At 36.1% G+C, this 16,552-nt stretch overlaps 1 protein-coding gene across 2 annotated transcripts in view; it reads right to left on the bottom strand.

The window, feature by feature from the left end:
- SYCP1 (synaptonemal complex protein 1) overlaps positions 1-14,061 on the bottom strand; it is a 148,755-nt gene extending 134,694 nt beyond the window's left edge. For both annotated transcript variants that reach the window (XM_065879621.1, XM_065879627.1), the window contains exons 1-7: positions 13,954-14,061; positions 11,243-11,327; positions 11,023-11,066; positions 10,792-10,848; positions 9,496-9,660; positions 8,702-8,769; positions 4,887-4,960 (exon numbers count right to left, since the gene is read on the bottom strand). In XM_065879621.1, coding sequence (XP_065735693.1) covers positions 4,887-4,960; positions 8,702-8,769; positions 9,496-9,660; positions 10,792-10,848; positions 11,023-11,066; positions 11,243-11,327; positions 13,954-14,061 — 601 coding nt within the window. The remainder of the gene's footprint in view (positions 1-4,886; positions 4,961-8,701; positions 8,770-9,495; positions 9,661-10,791; positions 10,849-11,022; positions 11,067-11,242; positions 11,328-13,953) is intronic.
- Positions 14,062-16,552: the final 2,491 nt, after the last annotated feature.

The following is a 16,552-nucleotide window of genomic DNA, read 5'->3' as shown; positions in this document are numbered from 1 at the left end:
AAAATATTCTCTTTTGAAGCAGTTGTCATCACCCAACATGTATTTTATTTATTCATTTATGATATGTGTCCCTTTACAAGAGTGCATACTCCATAATAGCAGAAATTTTGTCTGTTTACTACTGTTTTCCCTCAGCATCTAGAACATTTCATGGCACATAGTAGGCACTTTTTTAAATGTTGAATGAATAAATAAAAGACAGAGAAAATCACAATAGCAAAAATAAAGGCTTACAGCAAGAATACAGATGGAGTTTACAGTAAATATAAGGCAAGTATTAAGAATTTTTAGGGCAAGATTATACAATGGAGAAAAGACAGTCTGTTCAATAAGTGGTGTTTGGAAAACTGGACAGCAACATGTAAATGAATGAAATTAGAACATTCCCTAATACACAAAAATAAACTCAAAATGGATTAAAGACCTAAATGTAAGGCCACAGACTACAAAACTCTTAGAGGAAAACATAGGCAGAACACTGACATAAATCACAGCAAGATCTTTTTTGATCCACCTCCTAGAGTAATGAAAATAAAAACAAAAATAAACAAATGGGACCTAATTAAACTTAAAAGCTTTTGCACAGCAAAGGAAACCATAAACAAAACAAAAAGACAACCCTCAGAATGGGAGAAAATATTTACGAATGAAGCAACCGACAAGAAATTAATCTCCAAAATATACAAACAGCTCATGCAACTCAATATCAAAAAAGCAAACAACCCAGTCAAAAAATGGGTGGAAGACCTAAAAAGCCTTTTCTCCAAAGAAGACATACTCATGGCTAAAAAGCACATGAAAAGAAGCTCAACATCACTAATTAAGAGAAATGCAAATCAAAACTACCATGAGGTACATTCATTCAACAAGTGATATGCTCAGGGCCAGGGATCCAGCAGTGAATAAACAGACAAAAATTTTAATCTCATAGAGCTTACATTCCATTGCGGGAGGAGGTAAGATAATAAACATCTCAAAAAAGTAAAATCTAGAGTTTGTCAGATAGTGATTGACTGCCCAGGAGTGAAACAATTCAGGGAAGAAGGACTTGAAGTGTCAGTAGGGGTTGGGGTCATCAATGTACAATACAGTGGCTAGGCTAGAACCTAGGGGAAGATGGTATTTGAATAAAGACCTGAAGGAGGTGAGGGAGCAGCACATGATGATGTTGGGGAGGGGTGGGAGCATCCCAGGCAGAGGGACCAGCAGGGACAAAGAACTTGAAGTGGGAGTAGGTCTGGAGAGTCTGAGGTGGCCAGAGTGGAGTCAATGAGGAGGAGAGAAGCAAGAGATGAGGATGGAAGAGTAGGCAGGGGCAGACATGAAAGGCCTTGTGGACCACTGTCAGGACTTTGACTTTTCCATTGAGTGTGATGGGAAACTGTTGGAGAATTAGGAGCACAGCAACAGTACAATCAGACTTAGGCTTAACAGTATTATCTAGACCACCAATGCCCCAAAGGTGAGCAAGAGACCTTTGGAAATGTGGCTGATGAGATGGAGGGACTGATTTTCCATTTTATTTCATTTTAATTAAATTTAAAACTCATTTCTTGATTCAGTGATTTGAAAACTTATAAGTGTGTTTGGAACAACTTGGGTACGTGAATCTATTTTTTTCAACTGTACATTTATGAGTTTTAAATATAGATCAGGTATTTCCAATAAAAATTTTACCATCTGAGGGCTTCCCTGGTGGCGCAGTGGTTGAGAATCTGCCTGCCAATGCAGGGGACATGGGTTCAAGCCCTGGTCTGGGAAAATCCCACATGCCACAGAGCAACTAGGCCCGTGAGCCACAACTACTGAGCCTGCGCGTCTGGAGCCCGTGCTCTGCAACAAGAGAGGCCACGATAGTGAGAGGCCCACGCACCGTGATGAAGAGTGGCCCCCACTTGCCGCAACTAGAGAAAGCCCTCACACAGAAATGAAGACCCAACACAGTCAAAAATACATTAATTAATTAATTAATTATAGTATCTTTAAAAAAAAACAAAAATTTTACCATCTGAAAGAAAAAAAAAACAACCTACCATGAGGTATCACTTCACACTGGTCAGAATGGCCATCAACAAAAAAATCTACAAACAGTAAATGCTGGAGAGGGTGTGCAGAAAAAGGAACCCTGCTACATTGTTGGTGGGAATGTAAATTGGTACAGCCACTATGGAAAACAGTATAGAGGTTCTTTACAAAACTAAAAATAGAGCTACCATATGATCCACCACTCCTGGGCATATATCCGGAGAAAACCATAATTCAAAAAGATACATGCACCCCAATGTTCACTGCAGCACTATTTACAATAGCCAGGACATGGAAGTAACCTAAATGTCTATCCAAAGAGGAATGGATAAAGAAAATGTGGTACATATATACAACAGAATATTATTCAGCCAGAAAAAAGAATGAACTAATGCCATTTGCAGCAACATGGATGGACCTAGAGATTATCATACTGAGTGAAGTAAGTCAAACAGAGAAAGACAAATATTGTATGATATTGCTTATATGTGGAATCTAAAAAAAGGTACAAATCAACTTATCTACAAAACAGAAATAGAGTTACAGATGTAGAAAACAAACTTATGGTTACCAGGAGGTAAGGTGGGAGGAAGGGATAAAATGGGACATTGGGACTGACATATACAGACTACTATATATAAAATAGATAACTAATAAGGACCTGCTACATAGCACAGGGAACTCTACTCAATACTCTGTAATGGCCTATATGGAAAAGAATCTAAAAAAGAGTGGATATATGTATGTGTAACTGATTCACTTTGCTGTACACCTGAAACTAACACAACATTGTAAATCAAATATACTCCAATAAAAATTTAAAAAATAATAATCATCATAATAATAATAGAATAAATAAAAGATGTTTTAGGAAAAAAAGAATCTACATGTCACATCAAGATATACTCTTTAGGGTAATTCTGTGGTGGTCCAGTGGTTAGGACTCTGTGCTTTCACTGCCAAGGGCACAGGTTCAATCCCTGGCTGGAGAACTAAGATCCTGCAAGCCATGTGGCATCGCCATAAATAAATAAATAAATAAATAAATAAATAAACAAACAAACAAACAAATATGAGGAAAAAAGATATACTCTTTAGTTCACTTAAGAGATCACCTAAAAATGTTTAAAAGGTTCTTCAAACCTCTCCCACCATCTGATATCTGACTTAGCTTAAAACTAAATGGAAGAAAGAACTAGCAGCCTTGTCTCTCTAGCCCAGGTTACTTTCTACAATGCAGTCCATATACTATCTCTCTACCCCATCCATATACTTTTCACCACTTTTTATATTTAGACAGAAAAGTTAATCTTGCAAGTTGAATAAACAGGGTATCATGGAAGAGCTGATAGTGGTGCAGTACATTCTGGAAGGTATATATAGTTGCAAAAGCAAAGTACTTTAGGCAGAGACCAAGAATAAAATAACTAGCAATACTGCATACTAGAAATAATAATAACGGCTAACATTTATTGAGCACTTGGCACTGTTTAAGCATTTTATATTTATTAACTACTTTAATTCTCAAAACAACACTGAGGTACTTTATTAACTAATAAACAGAGGGTCAGAGATTACATAAATTATTCAAATTATTCAAGGTCAAGCAGATAACAACTGAAAGTTTGAATTTGAGCACAGGGCTATCTATCTTTTCAGTCCAAGCTCTTAAGCTGTGTGGTATCAATTAAAATTTGAAAAATAGAGGCTACCCTGAAAAAGCAGGTAGACAGTATTTCCCAACAGATTCTTGGCAGAAACAAACAAACAACAAAGTAGACCTAATGGCAGATTAATGACAAAGACAAAAACAATTATTTTTGAAAATCAGATTATGTTTTTCATCAAAATGAAAAAAATTCCTACTTTACAATTAACATCAAAATATGCATAAAATAAAAACATGCACTTTCACATATATACTACAACCTTAATAGAATGTTTTAAAATAATGTTTCTTTAGAAGAAATTTGAGAATTCTATTTATAAATAAATACTACACTGCTATTCTTAAGCACTATGCTTTCAGCATAGCCCTCCATCAGTATTTTCTATTATGAACATGGCTATATATCATTCTTGATTCAATTTCCTGGTTGTTCCAAACAGAAGAGAAGGTTAGTCTCAAGATCACACTTTAATTGAAATGAGAATTAACCATAAATGCCAAGTAAATATATATCTTTTAAAATATATTACCTTTCAAAAAGCTTGAAGAACTTTTCAAAGCTCAAAGAACTGAGAATCTAGTTACTACTTATATAAAGAACTGGTATGAGACACATATAACTTGTTCAAATAAAAAATGGCTCCTGGGACTTCCCTGGTGGTCCAGTGGTTAAGAATCCACCTTCCAATGTAGGGGACATGGGTTCGATCCCTGGTCAGGAAACTAGGATCCCACATGCCACAGGGCAACTAAGGCCGTGCCACAACTACTGAGCCTGCATGCTCTAGAGCCCACGCACCACAACTAGAGAGCCCACATGCCGCAACTACTGAGGCTGCACACTCTGGAGGCTACGTGCCGCAACTAGACAGCCCATGCACCACAACTACCTAGCCCGCATGCTCTGGAGCCCGTGCGCCACAAGTAGAGAGAAGCCCGCATGCTGCAACAAAAAGACCCCACATGCCGCAATGAAAAGACCCCACATGCAACAACCAAAAGACCTTGCATGCTGCAATGAAGATCCCATGTGCCACAACTAAGACCCAACACAGCCAAATAAATAAATTAATTAAAAAATTTTAATTGGTTCCAAAAACTGAAAAGACAATTTATTTCCCTCTCCACCCCCCCACCATTAAAGTAATAACAATAAATTGATAAAATCATATAAAATGAGAAAGATATTTACATTTCTTTGTCTTTTCAGCAGATCTGGCACAAGTTTCTTTGAGTAGATTACATAAATGCCTTGTAGCATTATTCCTGAAACAGAGGAAAGAGTTTGCATAAGTGTAATGTATCTCAAAGCAAAATCATATATAAAAGTTATAAAACATTACTGTTACAATTTTAAAGAAATTCTTAAAACATCATAATATTTAATATATATCACATATCACTCATAAGTGACTATAAAGGAAAAATTGGTTGACTGTACTATTAGCAAAGATGATTTAATAACTGCCTCCTATTAAAGTGAAAAGCTCCTTAAAAGTTTCTACCCAAGTAGCTTTCAATAACCTTTTAGTAAACAGTTCCAGATTCACCTAAGAAATAAAATGAGAAGAGAGGATTGGGATTTTCATTACTAATTACCCCAGAAATATTCTAGCTATCTTACCTTCAAAACATAAAATAAGTAATTTTCTGAAGAGTCATTAATTATGTGAATAAGACCTCTGATCGTCTCACAGATGCAGAAAAAACTTTTGACAAAATTCAAAATCCATCTATGATAAAAATTTTCAACAGAGTGGGTACAGAGGGAACCTACATCAACATAATAAAAGCCATATATAACAAGCCCACAGCTAACATCATACTCAACCCTGAAAAGCTGAAAGTTTGTCCTGTAAGATCAGGAGCAAGACAAGGATGCCCATTCTTGCCACTGATATTCAACATAGTATTGGAAGTCCTAGCCACAGCAATAGACAAGAAAATAAAAGGCACTTGAATCAGAAAGAACAAAGTAAAACTGTCACGATTTGCAGATGACATGCTATTATATATAGAAAACCCTAAAGCCTCCACCGAAAAACTGTTAGAATAAACAAATTCAGTAAAGTTACAGGATACAAAACCAACATACAAAAATCAGTTGTATTTCTGTACACTAATAATGAACTATCAGAAGAGAAATTAAGAATATAATTCCATTTACAATTGCATCAAAAAGAATAACACGCTTAGGAATACATTTAACCAAGGAGGTAAAAGACCTGCACACTGAAAACTATAACACACTGATGAAAGAAATTGAAGAAGACACAAATAAATGGAAAAATCTTCTGTGTCCATGAATTAGAAGAATTAATATTGTTAAAATGTCCACACTACCTAAATGGAGTCTGGTACCAATTCCAAATTTGGAAGGGGGTTCCTCACACCAACAAGCAATTCTGGGCACCCCAGCTGAGTGTCCTACAATTCAATTCTGACACCATCTACCTGGAGATAGCATCAGACTTCATAAGTTAAGGGTTCAGTCCTATAAGACTGCTACCCTCCCCTTATCCCACCAACTTCAGATGCTTGTTGCAAGCCCAGGTTGTTACCTGTGGTTCTGTCCCACTGGCTATAAATCAGAGGTTCCCATGACCTCCTCCTTGGTTTCTATTAATTTGCTAGAATGACTCAGAGAACAGAGAAACAATTTACTTACTAGAGTACTGGTTTATCATAAAAGGATATAATTCAGGAACAGCCAAGTGGGATAGATGCACAGGGCAAGATATGAGGAAAGGGTGAGAATCTTTCATGCTCTCTCCGAGCTCATCATTCTCCCCAAATCTCCACATGTTCACCAACCAGGAACCTCTCAAACCCTGACCTCTCAGGTTTTTACATAGGCTTCATTAGATAGTCATGACTGATTAAATCTTTAGCCATTGGCAACTGATTCAACCTCCAGGTCCTTGCCTGTCCCCAGAGGTTGGAAGTTCCAATCCTCTAACCACGTGGTTGGCTCTCCAGGCAACCGGCCCCTATCTTTAGGTGGGGTCCAAAAGTCACCTCATTAGCATAACAAGACACCTTTTCACTCTCAACATTTAGAAAATTCCAAGGGTTTGAAGAGTTGTGAGTCAGGAAAGATGGATGAAAACTACATATATACGTGAAATATATTTTGGTCATCTGAATGACCAAATATATATTTTTTTTTTCTTATAAATCACAATACCACACTACTGAAAGCAATCTACAAATTCAATGCAATCCCACTCAAATTTCCAATGGCATTTTTCACAGAAACAGAACAAACAATACCAAAATTTGTATGGCATCACCAAAAACCCCAATTAGCCAAAGTATCTTGAGAAAGGAGACCAAAGCTGGAGGCATCACACTTCCTGATTTGAAACTACATTATAAAGCTATAGTAATAATATAGTTAGTAATATTATATATTTGAAAGTTGCTAAGAGAGTAGATCTTGAGGGTTCTTGTCAAAACAAAAAATCTGTAATTATATGTGGTAATGGGTATTAACTAGACTTATTGTGGTGATAATTTTGCAATATATACATATATCAATCATTACATTATACACTTAAAAATAATATAATGTTATATGTCAATTATATCTCAACCAAAAAAAATTTTAAAGGTCAATATAATGTAGTCATATCTTCCAAATCTCATTAAATGGTATTGAAAGTTAAAAAAAAAAAAGACCTCTGGGTGTCTTGAAGTTGCTAACATATACACCAGTTTAAATTTTCCAATGTATAATTTTTCTGCAGAAATGAATTGTTACAGATTAACATTTTATAATAATTTTTAAGTCTAAATATTAGTTTACTGAAGAGCAAAAGCTGTAATATTACATAAACTACATCCTTTAACATTTTCAATAATCTAATAAATGAAAAGGTTAAGAAGTCACTGAAATCAAAGGTGGCTTTGTTTTGTTTTCAAAGCCTGTGACTATTCTCTACCACAAATCAGTAGTTCTCAAAGTATGATCCTTGCACCAGCAGCATCCGCATCACTTGTTAGAAGTACACATTCTTAAGTCTACTCCACTGAATCAGAAACTCTGGCAGGGGAGCAGGGGAGGAGAGGCCAATGACATGTGTTTTAAGAAGCTCTGCGGGTAATTCTGAAGCTTGCTAAAGTTTAAGAACCACTGTTCTAGACAGAGGAACTTTTTATTGTTACCGATTTTGTAAAATCAAAACAAGTAACTACAAACCTAATTCTTGGACTTCCCTGGTGGCACAGTGGTTAAGAATCTGCTTGCCAATGCAGGTAACACGGGTTGGCGCCCTGGTCCAGGAAGATCCCACATGCTGTGGAGCAACTAAGCCTGTGTGCCACAACTACTGAGCCTGCGCTCTAAAACCCGCAAGCCACAACTACTGAAGCCCATGCACCTAGAGCCCTTGCTCTGCAACAAGAGAACCACCGCAATGAGAAGCCCGCACACCGCAACAAAGAGTAGCCCCCCCGCTCACCACAACTAGAGAAAGCCCGCGCGCAACAACGAAGACCCAACGCAGCCAAAATTAAATAAATAAAATAAATTAATTAATTTTTAAAAAAAGGATGATACTAAAGTTTTAAGCCAAAGTTAATGGAAGAATGATTGGGCCCCTGGCAAAAACAGGAATTTGACAGTGAGAATTAGCTTGGAACTAAGTTGAGCCCTCTTCTGCAAGGGTTTCACCTAAGACAATAGTCAAACAAAAAGGTATACAATATACATAGGCAGTTGTAGATATAAGATTATCAGGTACCTTTATCAACACTAAGTAATGCCTTCCCCTGCCTGTCATTTTAAAAAGTGAGAAGTTACTAGTCAGTGACCACAGTTTGCCAAATGCAAGAATGTAAAATAGGTATGTCTTCCTTTTCTCCACAGCACCCAGATAGAATTCTATATATCAATTAACATTATACAACAGAAAGAGCACATTCAATTTTTAGAAATTATTTTAATAATTAGTTTGGAATAAAAAATAAATTTGTAAAGAACAAATTCATTAAATTATTACTTACTCTTTTATTAAATCTTTATTTTCTTGAATTCCTTCTTCTAATTTCAAACTTACTTTTTCATTTTCAAACTAATTTATAAGACAAAAGAACAGTTCATCACATTTTACTTAGCAAAATAAACATGAGTATATTCATTAAGCAGCATTTCTTTGCTAACATGCTATGATGGTCAATAAGAATTATTTTCTTTGAACACAAAGAAGAACTTTTTTTGTCACACTTATGGATATCCTATAAGAATATGGGTCTCACTTTCATCAGTCTAAAATTAGGTTTGCTGAATTATCTCCAAAATGTATCCAACAATATTTTAATGTGATATTATCTTCCCTAAGCATTTTGAAATGATGTTTTATCTTTCTCCTAACCCAATGTTGCATTTTCTCAAAATTTTTCTTTCACTATGCCATAAAATTGAAGAGAAATAGTTTCAAATTTAAAGTTTTATCTACAATGTCATTTTCTAATATAATAAAAAAGACATATCAAACAAAACATCATCAGTAACGGGAACCAATAAAAATTAAAATTCTATAATTAGAATCATTAAATCAATCTTTATCTAAAGTAAATTACTATTTCCCTAGTCATTTGCATTAAGTTTCGTGCAGCCTGTCTTCTGCTCATCCTAAAGTTGAAATGCAACTAATATTAATGAAACTTCAAAAAACACCATTCTTAAAATCCACATCACAGAAACAAGATAAACCCAACTTACTCTGAAACAATACTCTAGTTTTAATAGTATTATAAGATTTACTATACTATATTTTCAATTACAAATTTCATTATACCTGTAGTTCTTGAATGGCTTTCCGCTGTGCTTCAATTATTTTTCTATTTTCTTGCAACTTGTTTTCTTTCTGCTTCAGTTCAGATTCTACACTCACTTTCCACTTCTTGATCTTGTCAGTCTCCTTATACAGTTTTGAATATAGTTTGCTCATTGGTTCTGAATTCTATTATAAAATAGGTTTTCAATGACTGTTAATAGTTCAAAATTTTAGTATAACCAAACTACAGCTGCCTATTGAAAATATCCATGAGTATCTTAATAGTTGAGACCAAATCTCTCCTCAATTTATGCCCTAATACCATGCTGAAAGCTATATTAACTTTTTTCTAACTACTAAGGCAATATTAGCTACTTTACTAAGGTTACTGGTCACCTAAGTTATTCCTTGATGAATAAAATCAAATAACTTCAAAATGTGCCTAAGCCAGAAGTTAGAAATCTTTAAGTCAATGAGAGAATCTGGCTGCTTAAAAGCTAAAATAAATCACTCTACATGAAATGTGTCAATTTTAGCAATGGTCTTGAAATATTTTGGTTATACAAACAGCTTAAGGATTAGACAAAGGATATGAAGTTTAAGGTACAATGACAAGAAAAATAATAGTGAACACAAGATCTTTCATTTAGCCTGAGGTTTTATTTGGATTTTATTTGGATTTCCTGCATCATCCCTTTCCACATTATAAGGTAAATGTCAAAGGTTTTCTTTTATTTTTTTAATCATGCTACTTTCTCCTTGCTGATAGCTCTGTTATCAAAATATATGAATAAATTCCATATTTCTAAATTTGTGATACCATAATCCCAGCAACAACCAGATAACACTTTACCAGGCCATGGAATTTCTCTTTGCTTTAAAGACATCTATGTGCCATAAGAAAGAAAGATTTTTATAACTAAAATCAAAAGTACAGTATATCCTACAAATACCTTAGACAGTAAACCAGCCAAACAATCATACTTATTAATTCAAGAATTGTTTGTAAAATACTGGCTTAATTCTCAACCTTTTCACACATTGCATTCATCTCCCCTTTCCTATTCTTGATTTTTATGGTTTAAAGTTAAATTGCCCTTTAAGAATTCATGCTTTTATAACTCAGGAAAATACAGAGGCCTAGTGTTTCAGCAAATTCAAAAGAAAAGCAAAGTGGCAAAAAGGTTTTAAAGAATACAACTTAAAACCTTAACTAAATATTAATCCTTTTGAAGCTTCAAAAGAAAGATAAATATAAGTAATAATAAATGATACCCCAATTACAAGAAATTTAATATAGACGGGAAATCTTCTGACCTCAAAATCAGAGTCTTTTAGTCCCTCCTGGTAATGACAACTGTCAGAATTATCAACCTAAAAAATGAATAAATTTTTCCTATGAGAAAATACTCCTGATGATGGTTTCCAAATAGCAGCAATTAAATACTGAAGACTAGTAATCCAACAACTAAAGATTTTTTTTTCTTTTTCAAGCAAGCAATTCAATATCTAAACAGGTTATATCTATATACACTATACTTAACTGACCTGTTCAAGCATGGGCAAAAAGTCAACTTTTTGTAAAGCAGGATCTGCAAGATAAAAGACAACTGGAATTAAATATGCCAACATCCTCTTTTATATATTAACTATTATATCTAGCTTTAATGTCAAGGCTATCAATATAATACTCTTATTTGATATCTAGCAATGTGTATTTTAAAAATGTTTCTATGTAAGGTGATATATTGCTTTTCTAGTCTCCTACCTGAATCAATGTTTTTCCCATTTTTGGAGAAATTAGTCATTGCAAATGGAAAACCAAAATCATCTTCAACACATTTGTTGAAACCCTAGAAACACAAAGAAGTTCTTAAACACACTGTCTTATACCACTCTAATAACTAGCAGTGTAATATGCAATTACATATACAGTATACATCTGCTTAAAAAAGTGACTATAATTGTAAATCCTTTAATGTATACATAGTGTTAAATATATCAAATGATTTTGCCCTGTAAACAAAGCAAAATTTTTTAGTTTTCACTTATAAGAGAAAGCTAAACTAAAATTACATGATACATGCTTTGTAAGTACTCAGTAATAATTTTAGTGATTTTAATTAGTAGCTTAGAATATTGGCTTTCTTCAATTTCATTATGAACTTTGCCCTGGTAGAACTGAGAATTTTCTTCACTGAATAGCATTTTAATATTATACTCTTTGGCTATAGAGACATAAGAATTTTTCTACAACATAGAAAATTAAAATAATCATTGCTTCATCCTATTTCCAACATAAAGTTCCACATAAGAAATTTATTTTTTTAAACAGAAAGATAGATCAATGGAACAGGATAGAAAGCCCAGAGATAAACCCATGCACATATGGACACCTTATCTTTGATAAAGGTGGCAGGAATGTACAGTGGAGAAAGGACAGCCTCTTCAATAAGTGGTGCTGGGAAAACTGGACAGATACATGTAAAAGTATGAGATTAGATCACTCCCCAACACCATACACAAAAATAAGCTCAAAATGGATTAAAGACATAAATGTAAGGCCAGAAACTATCAAACTCTTAGAGGAAAACATAGGCAGAACACTCTATGACATAAATCACAGCAAGATCCTTTCTGATCCACCTCCTAGAGTAATGGAAATAAAAACAAAAATAAACAAATGGGACCTAATGAAACTTCAAAGCTTTTGCACAGCAAAGGAAACCATAAACAAGACCAAAAGACAACCCTCAGAATGGGAGAAAATATTTGCAAATGAAGCAACTGACAAAGGATTAATCTGCAAAATTTACAAGCAGCTCATGCAGCTCAATAACAAAAAAACAAACAACCCAATCCAAAATTAGGCAGAAGACCTAAATAGACATTTCTCCAAAGAAGATATACAGACTGCCAACAAACACATGAAAGAATGCTCAACATCATTAATCATCAGAGAAATGCAAATCAAAACTACCATGAGATATCATCTCATACCAGTCAGAATGGCCATCATCAAAAAATCTAGAAACAATAAATGCTGGAGAGGGTGTGGAAAAAAGGGAACACTCTTGCACTGCTGGTGGGAATGTGAAATTGGTTCGGCCACTATGGAGAACAGTATGGAGGTTCCTTAAAAAACTACAAATAGAACGACCATATGACCCAGCAATCCCACTACTGGGCATATACCTTGAGAAAACGAAAAATTCAAAAAGAGTCATGTACCAAAATGTTCATTGCAGCTCTATTTACAATAGCCAGGAGATGGAAACAACCTAAGTGTCCATCATCGGATGAATGGATAAAGAAGATGTGGCACATATATACAATGGAATATTACTCAGCCATAAAAAGAAACGAAATTGAGCTATTTGTAATAAGGTGGATAGACCTAGAGTCTGTCATACAGAGTGAAGTAAGTCAGAAAGAAAAAGACAAATACCGTATGCTAACACATATATATGGAATTTAAGGGAAAAAATGTCATGAAGAACCTAGGGGTAAGACAGGAATAAAGACACAGACCTACTGGAGAACGGACTTGAGGATATGGGGAGGGGGAAGGGTGAGCTGTGACAGGGCGAGAGAGAGTCATGGACATATACACACTAACAAACGTAAGGTAGATAGCTAGTGGGAAGCAGCTGCATGGCACAGGGATATCGGCTGGGTGCTTTGTGACCGCCTGGAGGGGTGGGATAGGGAGGGTGGGGGGGAGGGAGATGCAAGAGGGAAGAGATATGGGAACATATGTATATGTATAACTGATTCACTTTGTTATAAAGCAGAAACTAACACACCATTGTAAAGCAATTATACCCCAATAAAGATGTTAAAAAAATTATTTTTTTAATGTAATTTTTTTTTTTTTTTTGCCACACTGTGCATAATGTGGGTTCTTAGTTCCCTGACCAGGGACTGAACGCATGCCCCCTGCAGTGAAAGTGCGGAGTCAACCACTGGACTGCCAGGGAAGTCCCCACATGAGAAATTTAAATAAATTACTAAAAAAGCTCTATTCCTCCTTTCCTATAAGAACCTACTACACGTATGAACTTCCCGTTTATCCTGTCAACCCAGAAGCTCAGAGTCAAATTTTAACCTCAAACACTGATTTTTACCAGTATGTCAACATATTTGTCCAAATTTTCTTAATTTTCCTTGATCCTAATATTCTTCTAATATATATTTTACTATTTCATTGTATATGTTCGTAAGTTGCTTTAAATCATTTAAAGAAAGAGGATTAAAGTAAGCAGGTCCCATTATGTATGCAGAATTCCAAAGCACCAGTAATTATTTCTTTAAATGAATGATGCCTAAACACATTAAGTGTGCTCATTATTCATTCAAAGAAATGCTATTCAAAATTCTTGGGTAAATCAGACCATATTTACTGAAAAAAATTATAAGATATCACCAGTAAGAAAGTTCACTTTGCCTCATTTACCTAATGAGTAAATGCAAATTTACCTTGAAGAAATCAGAATCTCCTCCCAAGGTCTGAGGTTTCACTGCAGATACTTGACTGCTACTTAATCTCGGTGGTACAAACAATTTAAAGGGCTTCTGCTTTTCCATTTTCTCTTCGAGTCGTAATTATCTATTGCTCAAGATGGGGGAGAAAGTGTTTTACATTGTTTCATTAATGCACTACTTATTCTATAATAAATGGGTATATAAAGGAATGCGTGAAACATTTGCTACCATGGAAGCCTACGGTGTCCCTTACTGCCGTGGTGTTCAAAGCAGAAACATCCCCTATTTGTCCCCACCATCCCCCCACCACCAATGGCCACGCTGGCGACGTCAATGGATAATCGAGAAACTCAAACTAGGCATCATCGCCGGGACAGCCTGAAAAGAAGCTCGTTACCTCCACCAGCCCTGTTAAATTGCATCACCTCGCCGGGAAGAACTAGTTGAGGTGCTTAGACGACTACGGAGAAGGCGCCAGATGGCGCCGGGGGCTGCCTGCGTGTGGGAGGGCCAGTAACAAAACGTCGCCCAGCTCTGGTTCAATCATCAGGGAAGGAACTCGGCACACCTGCCCTTACCTTTAAAAAACTAGCGGGAAACCGCGGGCTCGGTGCTCACGCGAACCGCCACCTTCCGTCTATTAGGGCAGCAGAAAGAACCAACACGAACTTCTGCCTCCGAACCTCGGAAAAGGCGGGATACCGCGCCAGCCGAGCGGCCAGGAGGGAGGTGCAGGGCGGTTGGAGGTTTAACGGCTAAATAACGGTCGGCGACCTCCGTTGACCCCGGGGCGCAAGACCTACATCTCGCGAGATTTCCCTTTACCTTAATAGCAATTCTTCCCTGGATACTCTTTCTCCTTAGAATTGGCCTTCTTTAAGCTTCTCCTATTGTTAAAGAATGTGAGGAAAACTATCAGGTGCTGTGATAGAATGGAGCTGACAGTGAAAAATCTATTTCTGTCCTCTAAGAAGAGCTTACAGTCTTAGGGAAGAAACAAGTGCAAACATAATTAAAACCCCCTGTAATCATTTAACGGTAGTAATTTTCTAAGGGTTGTTGGGACCCTTAGAAAGGGACAGTGGCCTTTACAGTGGCTTGGGAGTCAGGAGAGAGCTTCACGGATGTGGTACACTTTTGTTACTACTTCCGTAGAAAACAGAAGGGTGAATAGAGCGTTGGCTAGATAGTGAATGCGGGAAGGGGTGTTCCCGGCTGAGGGACGGTAGGCAAAGGCGCTGGAGTCGTGAGAGAGATGAGTCCAAGAGTGACTGAGGGGGCTTCCCTGGTGGCGCAGTGGTTGAGAGTCCGCCTGCCGACCAGTTCGTGCCCCGGTCTGGGAAGATCCCGCCGCGGAGCGGCTGGCGCCTTGAGCCATGGCCGCTGAGCCTGCGCGTCCGGAGCCTGTGCTCCGCAACGGGAGAGGCCACAACGAGAGGCCCGTGTACCGCAAAAAATAAAAAAAAAATAAAAAGAGTGAGTGGATCCAGGCAATGCGGTGTAGGTGTGTGAGGACGCAAATGGGAAAATGATGAGACTGGAGACTTAGCAGATGTGACGGCCTCTCGAAGGCTTTTGGATTTTAGCCTTTATGGATGGGAATCTTGAGGAAGTTTGAGCGGAAAAGGGGGCATGATCAAGTTCAGAAGAAAATTTGTAGTATGAAAAATGGTTTAGATTTATGAGACTGGAGTTAGGGAGACAGTTTTAATAGCCTGGGTGAGTAAGGTATGAGACCTGAGCTATGACAGTGCCAGTAAAGATGAAGAAAATGTGTCAAATGTAAAAGATATTTAGGAAGGAAAATTAATAGGATTTGATGGCTTTTTTAAAGTGAGCAGCAAAGGAGAGAAGTCTAAGATGACTGCCTGGTTTCAGACTTGGGCTACTAGACACAATAAATATTGTGGGTGCTAGGTACCTAGGTTTGAGCAATAAGACAATGAGTTCTGTTTTCAACATACTGACTTTGTTTTCTAACTTTCTCCATGTACTACAATATAATTGATGCTTTTCCAAAGGACTTTAGTAATATTTTTAAGCAACTCGTTTTGTATACATTTAACCTACCAGACGGTACAGTTTCTGATAAAATTACATTTTGAGCTAGAAAGGATGATCCAGTGTAAGGCTTTCATTTTACATGAAACAGTCTAGATACGCTAAAAAAGATAAAATACTCCCTTCAAGAGATGATACCAAGAATAAATGCACAAGATAACCCCTGGGGGGAATAATTGATACATTTAATTAATATATTTTATAAGTTGAGGGTATAAATTCAATATTCCAATTTTTTTAAGTTTTACAACAGTGAAATATTCAACTATGGTCTTTTTTCTGTATTGAAAACAAAATGCTATTCCTAGTATTAAATTAACTTAAAAATCACAGTATTTTATTTAATCAGATCCAGTCTTTCAAAACAATTGTGCTTCCATAGAATTTCTCACTTTCATGTATTTCACATGAAAAAGTGTTAACATTAATCTTATTCTTACAAGGATTAAAATATTTGTGGTAAGATTTCAGATTTTAAGAACTTTATTTTTTCTGCAAAAGGTGGTGGCAAAAATGTCAAAATATTGTCTAC

The sequence above is a fragment of the Phocoena phocoena genome, chromosome 1, assembly GCF_963924675.1.
Source record: "Phocoena phocoena chromosome 1, mPhoPho1.1, whole genome shotgun sequence".
Taxonomy (NCBI): Eukaryota; Metazoa; Chordata; class Mammalia; order Artiodactyla; family Phocoenidae; genus Phocoena; species Phocoena phocoena.
This window is presented reverse-complemented; position numbering and strand designations above follow the sequence as displayed.